Source organism: Bos indicus x Bos taurus, chromosome 16 (genome assembly GCF_003369695.1).
Source record: "Bos indicus x Bos taurus breed Angus x Brahman F1 hybrid chromosome 16, Bos_hybrid_MaternalHap_v2.0, whole genome shotgun sequence".
Taxonomy (NCBI): domain Eukaryota; kingdom Metazoa; phylum Chordata; class Mammalia; order Artiodactyla; family Bovidae; genus Bos; species Bos indicus x Bos taurus.
In genome coordinates, this window is record NC_040091.1 from 75919190 (window position 1) to 75937358 (window position 18169).

The 18169-nt window shown below is 42.7% G+C and overlaps 1 protein-coding gene across 6 annotated transcripts in view; it reads right to left on the reverse strand.

The window, feature by feature from the left end:
* Nucleotides 1-18169, reverse strand: part of DENND1B (DENN domain containing 1B) — a 271030-nt gene that overhangs the window by 183807 nt on the left and 69054 nt on the right. For all 6 annotated transcript variants that reach the window (XM_027565776.1, XM_027565775.1, XM_027565777.1 and 3 more), the window contains exon 3: nucleotides 5620-5663. In XM_027565776.1, coding sequence (XP_027421577.1) covers nucleotides 5620-5663 — 44 coding nt within the window. The remainder of the gene's footprint in view (nucleotides 1-5619; nucleotides 5664-18169) is intronic.

Here is an 18169-nt window from a genome sequence, read left to right on the forward strand (position 1 = left end):
ACTAGCCTAGAGACCAGAGTCACGCTGCGTCCCCGGCTCTCTGCAGGCCCAGCACACATCTGTGCACCAGACACCTGCTTCTCCGTCTCCATGGGAACTGCTTTTCTCCCCTCCGAGTTCACAGACCACTACCCCAGATATCCTCTCCTGTCTTTAGCTGAACATGGTACTGAAGTACATGAAGTACATGAAGCCTGAGAAGGCTTCAGCTCTTCGGGCAAGTTCCCAGTTTTCCTGGGTCTCTCCCACATGTTGCCGTTTAGTTGGTAAGTCATGTCTGACTCTTTTGCGACCCCCTGGACCAAAGACTGCCAGGCTCCTCTGTCCATGGGATTCTCCAGGCAAGAATACTGGAGTGGGGTGCCAGTTCCTCCTCCAGGGGACCTTCAGGCGGGTTCTTTACCACTGAGCCACCAGGGCAGCCCCGCTCCCATGTGGACATGTTATTAAACTTTTGTTTGCTTGTCTCCTGTTCATCTGTTTGATGTCAGTTTAATTCTAAGACCAACCCGAAGAGCCTAGAAGGGCAGAGGAAAAATTTCTTCCTACTTAACACTATAAATCTTCCTGAAGGTCTATAAAGCAGCAAAATTCTCAAACTAGTTATCGAACCATAAAAACAACATTCTACATAAAGCAGTTCTATCTGGTCCTCATCATAACTTAATAAACATTCATGGCCTTACAATATAATAATAAAGCTGCTGGCTCCCATTCATGGAGTGTTTCCCATGCGCCAGGCACTATGCTTCATAGACTCCATTCTTCTCCTCATTTTGTCAGATCAGTAGAATCAGCCCTATTTTGCAAATGAGGAATTAAGAGAGAGAAAAAACTCTTGCCAAAAGCAACACTTCATACTATCTGTAAGTACAAAGCCATGACTCAAACACAGACCTGAGTCCAGCATGTGTGAGATTTGATTTCTGACCATTCTCTAAAGGTATATTTCGCTCACAAAGACTGAGTCCTCTTACTCAAGAAATACAGACCAACCATGGTCTTACAAGGCCAACGGTACATGAAAACAGCAGACACACAGAAACGTGAGCCATGAAGATGACAGGCAGAAAGTGCGGGGAAAAGTCAAGTACTGTGAAAAATAGCATCAAGCTATTAAGTGTAAACGTGAACAACGGGAATATAAGAGCAATGGAGAGCTCAGCTTGACAGCAGCAAAGAGAGACAAAATTACTCATTTCATCCAGAAGTGGTAAAGATCTCTGGAATGTAACGGGAGACGATGCTATCACCTGCGGCAGGAAGGGCAGCATTTTTTCTGCATCCATCTTCTCAGCCGCGGTCCTCAATGCATTTGCAAGACATAAAACTGACATTGACTAAATCTGTCTGTAAATCCTCTAATTCACTCACACCTTTTCATCTCCTATGGGTGCTCAACTCCATTTTTCCTGAATCCCCAAAGACCCCTGCATTTGCATGGAAGATAATTCAACATTCCTTCAAGAGCCAAAATGCAACTCAGCCTCTCATTACTCTTCTCTACCCCATGCAGCCCAGAACACCTCTGCGTGCAGGCTCCCTGCTTCACGCCTGCAAAAACTTAATAAACAGGAGCCTGAACTAGAGAGAGTGGGGTGACCAGAAGGGGGAGCTCTCAGGCCCTAACAGAGCCCAACAAGAAGAAGACCAGCTCCACTTCCCTCCAGCAAGGGCTCAGTCAACGAGAAGCCACAGACTCTTGGTCTCCACAGCCCTCCCCACTTCCTGTCGCTCTTCTATAAAAGACTTCTTCTTCGCCTGCCCTGTGGGACTTGCACGGGGCTCAAGCTGCAGACCTCAAAATGCAACTCTGCGGATCCCAAAGAAACCCACCTTTGCTGGCAGTCGATTTACTTCAAGGTCAACACGTTCTTCCTCTTTTTCATTCCTAACATAACCAACTCTTTCAGATCCTAGTTACTCCTCAGCTAGTCTCCTGCAAAGTCACTTACTTCCTTGCTTCCAGTTTCTCCCACGACCAATCCATACTGAAATCTTTTCCAAATTACTATTCCTAACATACTTGTTTTGTTATATCACACTCTCCTTAAGTTCATTGGAAGGACCACCTCTTTAGCAAGGCCTTTAATTGTTGCCGAGACTCAGCCCAATTTATGTTTGTAGTTTCATCTCCCACTCTCCTTACACAAAATTCTCCACTGTAAAAAAAAAAAAAAAACAAAAAAACTAAAATCAAATCAATTACATCTCCTCCTGAAGTGTGGTTTGGGTTGTCCCACTGGTTCTTCTATTGCCAAAAGAAGGAAACCAAATCAAAAGTGGTTTATTATTTTCCATATAATAAACAAATGCTTATGATGGATCAAGAGCTCCAGGAGGTAGAACCAAAGGAGTAAATGAATTGCTATTACTTCTGTGGATTAAAAAACACACCGCTTTCCAATTATAAAGATACTAGGGGACAGGGGACTTTATATACTAAATTTTTTTAAAAAGAGCTATAATAAGCAAGTAGGGCTTGGGTCAGCATTCCAAGCAGAAATAATAATATACCTTACTTGTTAATAGAACATGCTTCTGAGTTAGACAAACCTGCCCTCAAGTCTTAGCTCTGCCTCTTCTAAGCAATGTTATCAGGCCAGTTTCTTACTTAAGTCTCAGTTTCAGGACCGATACTATCTCCTAACAGTACTGGAAGGATGAAGATAAAATCAATTATGCACATAAGCACCTAGCACAGTGCCTAGTACACGGTAAGAGCTAAACAAAGAGCTTTTTTAAAAAGAATTATCTTTACTGAAGCATAGCAGATCCACTGAAAAGGCTGTTTAGGAGGAAGGAGACAATTCATATACGAAACCAGGAAAAGATAAAAGCGACAAGAAACACAGAGTGCTGTGTGCTGTGCTAAGTCGCTTCTGTCGTGTCTGACTCTTTGTGACCCCCACAGACTGCAGCCCACCAGGCTCCTCTGTCCACAGGATTCTCCAGGCAAGAGTACTGGAGGGGGTTGCCTTGCCCTTCTCCAGGGAATCTTCCCGACCCAGGGATCAAAGCCGTGTCTCTTACGTCTCCTGCGCTGGTGGGCAGGTTCTTTACCACCAGCACCATGGGTCATCTGTAGTATTCAGAATATTCGCCAGAAAGCATATAACAAAACCATTCTCCACAGCCCGTGGCTGGATTCCCACACGAAGTCTGGTTTCTTTAGATATAAAGTGAAGTAGTTAGACAAAATACTACCTAAAGTTCCTTTCAAAAAGTCTACAAGAACTGCTGTGCCCTGAAATCCTGGGGGTTATGAATGCTCATCAACTTTACGTGGTCAAATGCTTCTGTGTTTCACTAAGTATGTGAGGGCTTATTAATGTCCCCCTGACCTCACAAATGTGGGAAACAAAGCAACAGCTAAGACATTCCTATCACCAGTTTATCAGTCACAAAGAGGAACAGCAACAGTCTGTCTCACTGAAAAATTTACTGCAGCTGAACTCCACAAGCATGCCATCACTTCAGCGAACCCAAAGTGAGGAGCCTCCAGATGCCCTAGGAATTCTCAGGGGCAGTTTTAAGAGTTAGAAATTACAAAGAAATAAAGAATCCGGACAGGAGGTGAGACCAGAGAGAACTAGAAAGACCAAGAGAGAAACAGAATTTTACAACAGTAAAATGAGTCAGCAAGGCTCTAACCTAACTTCCCGTCATGGTGGTTTAATCGCTGTCGTGTCTGATTCTTGCGACCCCACAGACAACAGCCCGCAGGCTCCTCTGTCCATGGGATTCTCCAGGCAAGAACACTGGAGTGGGTTGCCATTTCCTTCTCCAGGAGATCTTCCCCACCCAGGAATCGAACCCAGGTCTCCTGCATAGCTGAGACAAACCTAGACAGCATATTAAAAAGCAGAGACATTACTTTGCCAACAAAGGTCCGTCTAGTCAAAGCTATGGTTTCTCCAGTAGTCATGTATGGATGTGGGAGTTGGACCATGAAGAAAGCTGAGCACCGAAGAATTGATGCTTTTGAACTGTGGTGTTGGAGAAGACTCTTGAGAGTCCCTTGGACTGCAAGGAGATCAAACCAGTCAACCCTAAAGGAAATCAGTCCTAGATATTCACTGGAAGGACTGATGCTGAAGCTAAAACTCCAATACTTTCGGCACCTGATGTGAAGAACTGACTCACGGGAAAAGACCCTGATGCTGGGAAAGACTGAAAATGGGAGGAAAAGGGGACAATAAAGGATGAAATGGTTGGATGGCATCACTGACTCAATGGACATGAGTTTGAGCAAGCTCTGGGAGTTGGTGATGGACAGGGAAGCCTGGCGTGCTGCAGTCCATGGGGTCGCAAAGAGTCGGACACGACTGAGCAACTAAACTGAACTCCTACATTAAAGGCAGATCCAAGAGAAGTAACTTCCCATTACTGAGGAACAAACCCAATGGAGCCTCATATGTACAGATCCCGTCTTCACTGTATGGACTTACATACCTAAAATACTTATAAGTCTATTCTTTCTCCAAAAGGCTAAAGACAAATTAAAAGCACATATTCTCTTATTATGTGAAACAACAGTCAATCATCTAACTAATATTTAACATGCTCACTGAACTCACATTTTCAGCGAAATTTCCTAATTTTAGATACGGATTTTCATGTTATAAATTATTCTTCCACATCAAGATCACATGTCAGTATATTTCTGAATGAACTGCTTTAAAATGAAGACTTTTATCAGCTTTCATTTTTGTAAATTATATCTGTGAACTTAACATGCTTAAGCTTGTAGGGTTATAATTTTATAATTTTAACAGTGACAAAACTGTTTCATCCTATTTCTTTGCAGACAAAAGAAAAAAAAAAGGAATCTGTTCATCAGATTTCCAGAAAGAGTAGTATTTTGTGTAAAAACTTAAATGTGTATGGTTACCCATATAATTCACTTCAAAATTATAAATGTATAATATAAACTATAAGGATTTTTTAATTTACACACATCATGTCGAAATAATTCACAGTTTTGGTCACACTAAATACTTAAGGAACTAGAGAAGATTACACTTAAAATACAAATACAGTAAATTCATTTTGAAGTCTCCTGTTTTAAGAAAATAAAGCTACAAATAAGAATTATTTTAAAATAAGGAAATAATGCCAGTTCAACTCATATATATTAATGATCCCAATATTACTGTAACAAGGACAGAACTGGTCTCTTAGTTACAGCAGCTACTACTTCTTACTGTCCTACTTACACAGCTAAGAAAGAGCTAAGTAGCACCCTTCTGTTCTACCGACAGAAGGGTATTCCTCAAAGAACCGCACCATCGGTCTTTCTGATGGGGAAATGCTTAAGTGTTTCTAAATATATTTTCCACAGATACATTAAAAGAGTGTAAAAACACGTGGAAACTGTGAACATTCACTTCCTGTTAGCTTCAAGATGGGCCTCTTCATCACCCATCTCGCTGGCAACTTCCAAACATTTTCCAGATACTCTCCATACATGGCTTTTTACTCTCAGAGCTGACCAAGAGGAAATACTTATAGTGATTCATAGGCAGCAGTAGCTTCAGTACCAGTAGTAGCAGTAACAGCAGTAATAATAATCAATATTCAATTTTAAATGCTTTTTAAAAATGATGTGGTTCCAACCTGGTCTGCAAAGTCCTCTGGGAACTTCCACAACACCTCCGGATCTGTAAACGACAGACAGAGGGCATTACCCGGAGAAAACGACGCAGCCACGGCAACAGTCTAGTTCAAACACTCTTAAGATTGTCAGAGCTACTTTTTAAAATAATTAAAATTTTTTTCTTTAAATATTTACAATCAATGAGGTTCAAAATTAAATATTTTGATAGTTTAAGGGTTTTAATGAGCTTTAGAACAGGAATAATAAAATGAATAATCTGGTCAAGCTATTACAAATCAAAAGCAACTCATTTTTGATTTATACACCTTGGACATTAAGATTCTAAAATATAAATTTTCAGATTTAACTCCACTTAATATACTGGTTTTAATTTGAAAAACATATAAATGTGGTAAATATGTAATTAAATACATTATAGCCCACAGAAACTAGACCAAAATACATCACCTTAAATTTCCACTTAAAATCCTAAATAGACATTTTCCCAAAGAGGACATGCCAACAGACACATGAAAAGGTGCTCAACATCGTGAATCCGAGAAATGCAAACTAAAACCACAATGAGACATCACGTCACACCTGTCAGAACGGCAGCACCAAAAACAACAAATGTCGGCGAGGATGTGGAGAAACGGGAATCACCCTACTCTACGACAGGACTTAAACTGGTACGGCCACCACGGACAACAGAACGAAGACTCTGAGAAAACGAAAAGCAGGGCTACCAATGATCCAGCGATTCCACTCCTGGGTACCCGTCCAAAAAAAAGCCAAAAACACGAACTGGAAAAGATACATGAACCCCAATGCTCACAGGAGCACTATTCACAATTGCCAGGATATGGAAGTAGCCTAACTATCCATCAACAGACGAGTGGATGAATAAGATGCGGTGTGTACATGTACACACACACACACACACAATGTAATACTACTCAACCAGAAAAAAGAATGAAATTTTGCCATCTGCAGCAACATGGATGGCCTTGGAGGGTATTGTACTAAGTAAAATAAGTCAGACATAAAAAGACAAATACCGTATGATGTCACTTATATGCGGACTCTAAAAAATGAAACTAATGAATGTAGCAAAAATGAAACAGACTCACAGATGTACAGGACAAATGATGGTTTCCAGTGGGAGAGGCAAAGGGGAGGGGCAAGACAGAGGTGTGGTGCTGAGATACAAACTATTATATCCAAAATAAATACGCTCAAGGATATACCATACAATACGGGGAATATAGCCAGTTGTTTTGTAGTAACTATAAATGGAATGTAACCTTTAAAAACTGTGACTCACTATGCTGAACACCTACAACTTAAATTTCCTGTATATCAACTATACGTGTGTGTGTTAATTGTTTAGTTGCGTCCAACTCTTTGCAACACCATGGACTATAGCCCTCCAGGCTCCTTCCCCAGTATATCAACTATAATTCAATTTTTAAAAAATGAAAAATAAAGTAAAATAAAATAAAAACTCAATAAAAATGTATAAATACTGTCATAATGTTTGTTTTATACCAAGTTTCGCTTTTGAAAGCCCATATATGCAACTCTCTAAGTCAGTTTTTAAAATAATAGAGAAGTTGGTAGGCATACATCATCAAGCTTATTTAAAATACAATTGATGTTCTGGGACATTTTAGAGATATTTTTCTATTATATCCAGTTATTCATATATAAAAATGAGTGTTTCATAAATATTCCCACTGGTTTTTCATTTTCAGTATTTCTGAACAATATTTCTCTTCTACTTAGCATAATAAAAAGAAGCCTTTTTAAGGATCACTAATAAATATTTTGGTTACATATTTTTTAATTCTGTCAAAAACATACTTCTGACTACTGCAAATGTGTTTTAAAAGGATACTGTACAATGGATAATACTACTTCTGAAAAAGCCTTTGAAAGTCCAATGTAAGTAGCAACCATCACTGATACACAGGATTTGAATTCCACTCCAGGTAAAAGGCTTGTTAGATCAAAGATATCACTTGATGTACCCAGTCAGTGAAAAGTTACGGTTCAATCCCATTATTTTCACTACTATATTGCTTTTAAAAAAGTACAGTCCAATGATGCATAATTTTGAGTTTTAATTCCAAAATGCAATAGATACCTGGTGATATTTTCAGCATGAGCTGGCTTCTCTTGCTGTATTAAGATCAAAAGATTTTTTTCAAATATTTGAACTTTAAAAAAGCATGCTTTCTACAATTAACCTTTTTATTTATTAAGGAATAAAAAAATTACTACATAGGTTAACATAAAAATCACTTAAAAATCTTACATAAGAATGATGCACTACAAATTTATGGAGCTAATATTAAATGATTACACCTTCCTATAAAACCAAACGTATACTTTTTAAATGATTACGACATGTTAGTGTCAGCTGCCCAGCCGTGTCTGACTCTTTGCAACCCCATGGACTGTAGCTTGCCAGGCTCCTCAGTCCATGAACTTCTCCAAACAAGAACACTGGAGTCAGTTGCCATTCCCCTCTCCAGGGGGTCCTGCTGACAGAGGATCGAAGCCGCACCTCTTACATTTCCTGCCTTTGCAGGTGGGCTCTTTATCACCAGCGCTACCTGGAAAGCCCACGGCATGTACAGATCCCCTAAAAATACACTCAGATGTTAATGTCCTGTGGAAACTATTCTGGAAAACATTTACATGTGCAAGTGTATGTGTGTGTGGGGGTTTATGTGGCAGTTGTATCAAAATGGTAGCTATTAGGATTTGAATCTCATAAAAAAGTATATGATGGATTCTTCATGTGATAGTAAACCAAAGTTATTATCTTCATAAATTAACACAATATATGATGGCTCTATTAAAAGTCATCATGCAGAAATGTACAATAGCCCCTTCTTATAAATAACAGAATTAGAGAGTTTCAATGTGAGTATTTTCAATATCCCTTCTATTTCTAGTTACCATTTGATGAGGGTGAAAGAAGAGAGTGAAAACGCTGGCTTAAAACTCAACATTCAAAAAACTAAGATCATGGCATCCAATCCCATCATTTCATGGCAAATAAAAGGGGAAATGAAGCACAAGCTGGAATCAAGATTGCCAGGAGAAATATCAATAACCTCAGATATGCAGATGACACCACCCTTATGGCAGAAAGTGAAGAACTAAAGAGCCTCTTGATGAAAGTGTAAGAGGAGAGTGAAAAAGTTGTCTTAAAACTCAACATTGACAAAACTAAGATCATGGCATCTGGTCCCCTAACTTCATGTCAAATAGATGGGTAAACAATAGAAACAGTGAAAGACTTTATTTTCCTGGGTTCCAAAATCACTGCAGATAGTGACTGCAATCATGAAATTAAAAGACACTTGCTTCTTGGAAGAAAAGATATGACCAACCTAGACAGCATATTAAAAAGCAGAGACATTACTTTACCAACAAAGGTCCATCTAGTCAAAGCTATGCTTTTTCCAATAGTCATGTATGGGTGTGAGAGTTGGACTATAAAGAAAGCTGAGCGCTGAAGAATTGTTGCTTTTGAACTATGGTGTTGGAGAAGACTCTTGAGAGTCCCCTGGATTGCAAGGAGATCCAACCAGTCCATCATAAAGGAAATCAGTCCTGAATATTCATTGGAAGGACTGATGCTGAAGCTGAAACTCCAATACTTTGGCCACCTAATGTGAAGAACTGACTCACTGGAAAAGACCCTGATGCTGGGAAAGATTAAAGGTGGGAGGAGAAGGGGACCACAGAGGATGAGATGGTTTGATGGCATCAACGACTCGATGGACATGAGTTTGAGCAAGCTCCGGGAGTTGGTGATAGACAGGGAAGCCTGCTGTGCTGCAGTCCATGGGGTCACAAAGAGTTGGACACAACTGAGCGAGTACACTGAAAAAGGGAAAAAGTAGAAGAAGTGACAAATTTTACTTTCTTGGGCTCTAAAAGCACTGCAAACAGTGTAGCAGATATGAAATTAAAAGATGTTTGCTCCTTGCAAGGAAAGCTGACAGATCTACACAGCATATTAAAAAATAGATATCACTTTGCCAAAAAAAAAAAGTTCATATAGTCAAAGCTATGGTTTTTCCAGCAGTCATTTATTGCCGGGAGCCAGCGTGAGGAACTCTGCCCGTGGCAAAGGTCATGAGGAAGGGGGCTCGACATACGCAAAGATGGGATCGAGCCTCGGGAGTCCCCCTGGAAATTCTCGAGCATCTACCCCCCAAAAACCAAAGTCTGCCTACTTTACTGCTTTGTGCTCTCACCTACACCTCTGACTTTACAGGGGGCTGTCCCCCACCCCCTCTTTCGGAGAAGGAGTTAACTTAGAGCTCCAGTTAACAATAATTCCTCAGCGTGACAGGTGTGTTTCAACCTACAAACTCCTCTGAAGGTTCTCTAGCCTGCCTGACAGGCTTGTCTGGCCACATGTGATTGTTCACAGCCTCCCAACCGAGAGGCACGAGATGCTCTAAACTTTCTAAAAACAGGTTCTTTTAAGGAGTTAGGAAATTATTAGTGTAGTATAGCGGGCTGATTAGAAATTGTATTGGTTAAGGGTTTTTCATTGTTGAGCCAATGTTTGCTGCTAAGTCTCCACATCCCCTGCCCTTATACACATTAATGAATATATAGAAGAAATAAGTATTAACCTTTGATATTAATCACGTTAGACCTTAGGCTAAGCAAATTCTTTCCTTAATTAAAACCCACTACACCCTCACCCTATAAGAATGTAACTTTATCTGGTGCCTTCGGAAGGTGGCATCTCTTTTAAGAATAATCACCCCTGGAGAAATAAGTGTTCTGGTTGACTGACCGCTGTCACAAGGAGAGGGTCATAAATTGTTAGCAGGCCACTTGGCCAGAAGATGATGTAGCATCCCTATGACCTTTGTATACATTTATATGAAGCACCTGATTTTGATAAAAGTCAGGACTGCTGACCCCCTATGACTTTTGTATTACATCTCTGTGTATAAAAGCGGACCCTGGAAAATAAAGAATGGGATCAGTTCCTAGAAAGACTGGTCTCCCCATGTCGTTCTTTCTCTCACCTTCTGGCTGAATTCCCATCTGGAGCGTGGAGGCTCGTCAAGCCTACTAATTATGCTGGGCTTCTAAGATCTGACCAGGGAGGTCTTAGTGTCTCCTCTCCTTAGGGAGAATGGGAGGATGCCTGCAGCCTACGTAGGTGACGCAAATTTCTTGTCTTGAAATTTTATTAGCTTTCCACGTAAACCAAGTTATTCAGCCTCTTTTCTCCACTGAATTTTCCTACTGAGCTATCCTCATTCTACTACTCTTTATATCTCTAATTAATATTTAATTAAAGCTATTGTATCCAGTTTGCCAAAGCCATGCCCGCTTCGAATTCGCCGAATCCTACTGGGGCTGGACCCTGGTAATTTATGGTTGTGAAAGTTGGACGATAAAAAAAACAGAGTGCCAAAGAACTGATGCTTTCAAATTGTGGTACTGGAGAAGACTCTTGAGAGTCCCTTGGACTGCAAGAGTCAATCCTAAAGGAAATCAGTTCTGAATATTCATTGGAAGGACTGATGCTGAAGCTGAAACTCCAATACTTTGGCCACATGATGCGAAGAACCGACTTAAGAGAAGATCCTGATGCTGGGAAAGATTGAAGGCAAAAGGAGAAGGCGGGGGGCAGAGGATGAGATGGTTGGATAACATCACTGACTCAGAGGACAAGCATTTGAGCAAACTCCTGGAGACAGTGGCGGACAGAGGAGCCTGGCGTGCTGCAGTCCATGGGGTCGCAGAGAGTTGGACACAACTTAGCAACTACACAACGACCACCACCATTTGACAGATTCCTTGCACTTAAATCTTCAAGCGAGGACACTCGCCCTGCTGGTCAGCCCGGACCGCCCGCCCTGTCACCTGTGGCTTTTGCCTAAGTATGTTTTCGTCTGTTACTTTTCTTCATCCCCTACTCACTACGTGGCTTTATCCTGTCCCGTCTGTTCTTTCCCAGAAGACAAACAAGCGAACACATGAAACAAGCATCCATCGGTTTAGTCACATAGTGGGAAACAGCCTATTTCTTTTCTCTTCAGTCAGTGAGCATTACACTTCGGCACCCAAAAATGTACTCTAATCGCGCCTGCGCATCTGGAGTGGGTTCACTTAGCTCCTGCCTGTGTGGTTGCTTACGCTGCATCTGACGCATCTTGGCAGCAACACCTCACAAGCACTGCAGGGAAAGAAACAAAGGAGCTCTGAAAGCAGTAATAACCCAAGTTTCAAATGGATGCGCAGAGACTGAAATTTTCTGTTCCCTGAGGATTACTTTCCAGATACGGATCCGATCTGGCAAAGTTAGGTCCCTTTTATGCTGACTTTATCGGTGAGAGGATGGGAACGGCTGGCAGGGCCAGCGCTGCCCCTGACGCCCGGGACACTCTGCATCTGTCTTCTTTCCAGGGCCCGCCCGCCACTCAGAGGAGACTCTGCAACTTAGTTTAAAAAGAAACTGTGCCACCAACGATCCGGAAGCCAAGTAAACAGCAAAGGAAGAACACACAACTTGGTTTTCACACAAACATAATTCAACTCTTACTTTAATAAAAGAATGTTACAGTGTAGTAAGAAAAATATACAAATTTTTATTAAATCGGTAAATTTGAAAAAGAGTGTTTACTGTGTTATTTGTGCATCACCACTGCAAGCATTCCAAACTCCTGAAGACTGAGGCTTTTTCTAATGTAAAGTGAGAAAAATGTAGTAAAATTTTCCTTTACAACCAGACCTTTCACATTTTCTGGCCTGAAACTAAAAACCAAAATTAAAATAACTTAAAATATTGTGATTTGAATACACTATTTTTTTAATGTAGAAAGAATGTTGATTTGTACAAATGAGTAACATTTACTTAATTCTGTGGAATTCGTAGATGAATATTTTAAAACTGTGCATTTATAAACCATGGTTCAGAGACTACATACTTTTGAATAGGCAAAATATATAACATTAGTGTTTTGCTTGATTATACCTTCAGAGTTTATTCATCTACACGGTAAAGTCAGAACTTTACAAATGAGGAAACTGAAGCCAAACAATGAGAAGTGTGTCTTAATTATAAGGCTAGTTGCTGTCAGAGACTAGACTGTCTTTAGTTGACATCTAAGGAGCAGCCACTTTAAATAATTTCCATAATCAGTATATTTCTCTGTCCCATTTAACTTAAGTTTGATTTACTTTGTTCAAAGATCTACGCAATGCTAAAGCAACAGGAGAAACCCCTGCCCTCCAAGGCCCCACAGCATACATGGAGAAGACATCACAGAGTTGTCTAGGTTTTTGGGCCAACAAGCTATCCTGCAGGAATGCTTGAACTCGAAAATTTAGTGGCTTGTCATTTCAAAAACTGTTCCTGACAAAAGAATGGTGATGTCTCTTGAGTATAAATGAGCAGGGATCATTAAAGAAACGTCTCCACCCATGGAGATACAATGTGGACTAAACAAAACTGGTCTCTACGACACATTGAAAAGGAGAGCATCTGGGACTCCCCAGTGGCTAAGCGGGTAAAGAATCCACCTGCCATGTATGAGACGCAGGAGGCACAGCTTCAATCCCTGGGTAGGGAAGCTCCCCTGGAGGAGGAAACAGCAACCCCCTCCAGTATTCTTGCCTGCAGAATTCCATGGACAGAGGAGCCTGGCAAGCTACAGCCCATGGGATCACAAAGACTTGGACATGACTGAGCACAAGCATAGTCTTGCCTAAACCTATAGCACAATAAAATAAGCCTACAGGATACTACAGGACAGGCAGCACAAGGAAATCCATGCTAATTTAGAAAGTCACTAAACCACTCAGGAGGGAAAAGCACATGCAAAGTAACACTGGAGTTAGACAAGCAAAGGTTGACTTGGGCTATAAAGTGGGCAGAGAACATTCCAGAACGGAGAAACAATATGCACTGAGTCTTCGAGGTTAAAAGAAAGAAGAAAATATTTGGAACTGAAAGAAAAAAAGGAATAATCTGGAATGTAAAGTAGGAGAGAGACCATCAAGGGATGAAGCCACAAGGACAGGGGCCTGACTAGAGCATTTAAAACGCACCCACAGGGGCTCAGCAGTAAAGAATCCACATGCAATGCAGGTGACTCAGGTCCGACTCCTGGGTCGGGAAGAGCCTCTGAAGATGGAAATGGCAACCCACTCCAGTACTCTTGTCTGGAGAATATCACATGGACAGAGGAGCCTGGAGGGCTACAGTCCCTGGGGTCACAAAGGTAGGACACGACTGAGTGACTAAACCGCTGAAGCATGAGAGGAATCAACTAAACCAAGGGAGGAGGAACGACAGCAGCGTCGGGAGAATACTGTTAGCATGCGTTTACGAAAGTCAATGGAGAATACTGTTAGCATGCGTTTACGAAAGTCAAGGGAGAATACTGTTAGCATGCGTTTACGAAAGTCAAGGGAGAATACTGTTAGCATGCGTTTACGAAAGTCAATGGAGAATACTGTTAGCATGCGTTTACGAAAGTCAAGGGAAGAGAGTGTATCCAAAAAATGCTCAGATAAACATGGCAGAACACTGAGCAAGACCATGGCTAAAAAACGGGAACCTGATGTAAAGCATAAGCCACACAGGAAAATGAGCTCTGACGGCAGGACGAGCAGGAGAAGCAGACCAAGAAAAAAACGGACAAGAGGAAAGGGAGGCACGGTGCATGCAGGCAACGCAACGAAGGGGCTGTACGGGGAGGAGAGTGAAGACAGGAGGGCGGAGGTGAAGCCGGACAGGAGAACGTGAAGACAGGAGGGCGGAGGTGAAGCCGGACAGGAGAACGTGAAGGCAGGAGGGCGGAGGTGAAGCCGGACAGGAGAACGTGAAGGCAGGAGGGCGGAGGTGAAGCCGGACAGGAGAACGTGAAGACAGGAGGGCGGAGGTGAAGCCGGACAGGAGAACGTGAAGACAGGAGGGCGGAGGTGAAGCCGGACAGGAGAACGTGAAGACAGGAGGGCGGAGGTGAAGCCGGACAGGAGAACGTGAAGACAGGAGGGCGGAGGTGAAGCCGGACAGGAGAACGTGAAGACAGGAGGGCGGATGAAGCCGGACAGGAGAACGTGAAGGCAGGAGGGCGGAGGTGAAGCCGGACAGGAGAACGTGAAGGCAGGAGGGCGGAGGTGAAGCCGGACAGGAGAACGTGAAGGCAGGAGGGCGGAGGTGAAGCCGGACAGGAGAACGTGAAGGCAGGAGGGCGGAGGTGAAGCCGGACAGGAGAACGTGAAGACAGGAGGGCGGAGGTGAAGCCGGACAGGAGAACGTGAAGACAGGAGGGCGGAGGTGAAGCCGGACAGGAGAACGTGAAGGCAGGAGGGCGGAGGTGAAGCCGGACAGGAGAACGTGAAGACAGGAGGGCGGAGGTGAAGCCGGACAGGAGAACGTGAAGACAGGAGGGCGGAGGTGAAGCCGGACAGGAGAACGTGAAGACAGGAGGGCGGATGAAGCCGGACAGGAGAACGTGAAGACAGGAGGGCGGAGGTGAAGCCGGACAGGAGAACGTGAAGGCAGGAGGGCGGATGAAGCCGGACAGGTTGGTCCAATGCTGCTTCCTTTACCCTGGCGCAGACCTGAACACGCTTCAGTGAGTGTGGGGATCGTTGGGAACGCAGCAGAGGCTCAGAAAAGACAAAAGGTCCCTGAAGAGGCAGCAAGAGGGAGTCCTGACCAAGAAGGGCTTGGACAGAAGCTGAGAACGTTTTCCACCGTGAGGGAAAGGGGAAGAGGAGAGGAGACCTGAGTCCAAGGAGACTTTAGAATCTGGGGTACAAAGTTATGAGTTTTTGCGTAGAAAATTGCTGATTATTTTGTGTGGGTAGCAGGAATGAAGCTCTCCGTGAAGAGGGGAAGTTGTTGGAGCCTTGAGGAGGAGGTGTGAAGTAACTGCTCCGGGCACTGCTGGCGGCACGGTTTGCTGGGTGTCCAGCCTAGTGTGTAAGGGCAGCAACGTGGCATTTCCCCCTCACCATCCAAGGGCCAAGGTGCAGGAGATAAACTGGCAGATGCACTCAGAGCTGAGACTCCCGAGCCATGTGTGATGCAGGGAGAGCCCGAACAGAAGACTGGTTAAGATGAGAACTGCTGATCAAATGCTAATTAAAAAAAGGGAAGTGGTTTTATTTTTCTCTGTAAAATTCATGAGCACTAAATGTTATATCAAGTCATGCTAAATGCATTTTAAAAATGCATTCACAGTAGAAAATCTACTGCATACATCTGAAAACTATAGGAGTGAAAAATAAAATAAGTGAATGGGAACATGAATTATGAAATTAGGTGGCTTAAGTCCTGGCCTCATACCTATAAATAACAACACTTTATGTCTGTGATCAGAGGCAGGAGATATTGAAAAATAAAATAATCAATTTCCCTCTTCTCCCGCCTTCCACTCCCCCCGTCTCTCTGGGATGATCTGGAAGAACACCCTTACCTGTTTATCCAAGTGGTTCATATACTGGGTTGGCCGAAAAAGTTCATTCAGATTTTTCCATAACATCTTATGGAAACCCCAAACGAATCTTTTGGCCAGTCTAGTATCCTTTTTTCACACATACTATTATGTGTGGGGGGAGAGGGGGGAGAGACAGAAAAGCTTGGAATTAGACAACTACGATTACAATTACAATTCTCCCAGCTTTGCTGAAATATAATTGACCTACAACCCTCTGTCAGCTTAAGGTGTACAATGAGATGATTAGAGAAACATATCTTTACCGCAATAAGCATTAACTAACAGATCCTTTATCTCACACAGTTACTCATGTGCTGTTTTTGTTATCGTTGTCATGGCGGGAAGGTAAAAGCCCTACTCTCATAGCAACTTTCAAAGACCCAATATAGTGCTTGTGGGCGACTCACCACGCTGTTCATCAGCCCCCTGGAACTTACTCATCTCATAACTGAGAGCTCTGCCCTTGGGCCAACATCTCCCGCCATCGCCCTGGCAACCACCAGGGCTCTTTGCAGCAGCTTCTCTTGTTGCAGAGCTTTGGGCTGCAGGCCACAAGGGCTCAGGAGCTGTGCCTCCCTCGGGCTCTTCAAGTCCAGTGATTGCAGACTTCACATACGAGTGAGCTCATAACACTACTTGTCTTTCTCACTAACTTATTTCACGGAGTAAAATGTCCTCAAGGTTCACTGTGCTGTTGCCAATGGCAAGGCAGCCTTCCATCTTTACAGGGCAGAATAACTACTCCATTGGACTCGTATTACACCACATTCCCTTTAACCAAGGATGGACACTTAGGCTGTTTCCACATCTTTTCTTTCTGATTTTATTTCCTTACGTTTGGCTGTGCCGGGTCTTTGGCGCAGCACTCAGGCTTTCTCCAGTTGTGGCAAGCGGGAGCTCCTCTCTACTTGCAGGGAGCAGGCTTCTCGCTGCAGTGGCCTCTCGTTGCAGAGCTTGGGCTAGAGGGCGCAAGGGCTCAGCAGTTGTGGCACGTGGGCTGAGCTGCCCGGCCGCCTGTGGGATCTTCCCGGACCGTGTGCCCTGCACTGGCAGGCGGGTTCTTCACCACTGGCCACCAGGGGAGGTCCATGTTTCCGTACCTTGACTGTTGAGACTAATACCATGATAAGCATGAGGGGCAGGTATCTCTGCAAGACAGTGATTTTGTCTTTGCTGGATAAACACCCAGAAGTGGAATTGCTGGACCACATGGTAGTTCTATTTTTAATTTTTGAGGAACCTCCAGATTGTTTTCTGCAGTGGCTACATCTATACGTTCCGACCAGCAGTGAGTCAGGGTTTCCTTTCCTCTACATCCTTGCCAGCGTTTGTCTTCTCTCGTCTTTGCAAAGCCGTTTTAGCAGGTCTGAGATAATATCTCATTAGGGTTTTGATTTGCATTTCCATGATAATTATGACGTTGAGAACCTTTTCATGTACTTGTTGGCTATTGTTATCTTTTCTTTGGAAAAATGTCTAAGTCCTCTGCCCATTTTTTAACTCTATCGTTTGGTTTGTTGCTATTGAATGAGTTGCTAATATTTGTGGTATTAAGTCCTTAGGTATGTGGTTTGCAAACATTTTACCCCATTCCATAGGCCCCCTTTTCAACTTCTTGCTTATCTGCTGTGCAGAGCCCTTCCGTTTCATATAGTCCTACTTGCTTTTTGCTTTTGTTGCTGGTGCTTCTGCTGTCATATACAAAAAAACTATTGCTGAGACTGACGTCAGTGAACTCATCATTATGTTTTCTTCTAGGATTTTTTTTGGACAAAACTGCAAGACTTTATTGAATTTTTTGTTTCAAACTTTAAGTCAGTGTTACAGTAGTATATAATTTCATATTTTATGTTTAAGGCTTTAATGCATTTCAAGTTAACTTTTTTGACTTCTGAAAGATCAAAGTCCAGTTTCATCTGCACCTACATTCATCAGCAATACTGGCCTGTAGGCTCCTTTTATTTAGTATTCTCATCTGGCTTCAGTTTCAAGGTAATACCGGTCTTATAAAAATTAGTTAGGGCATGTTCCCTGCTCTTCAATTTTTTGGGAGAATGTAATAAAA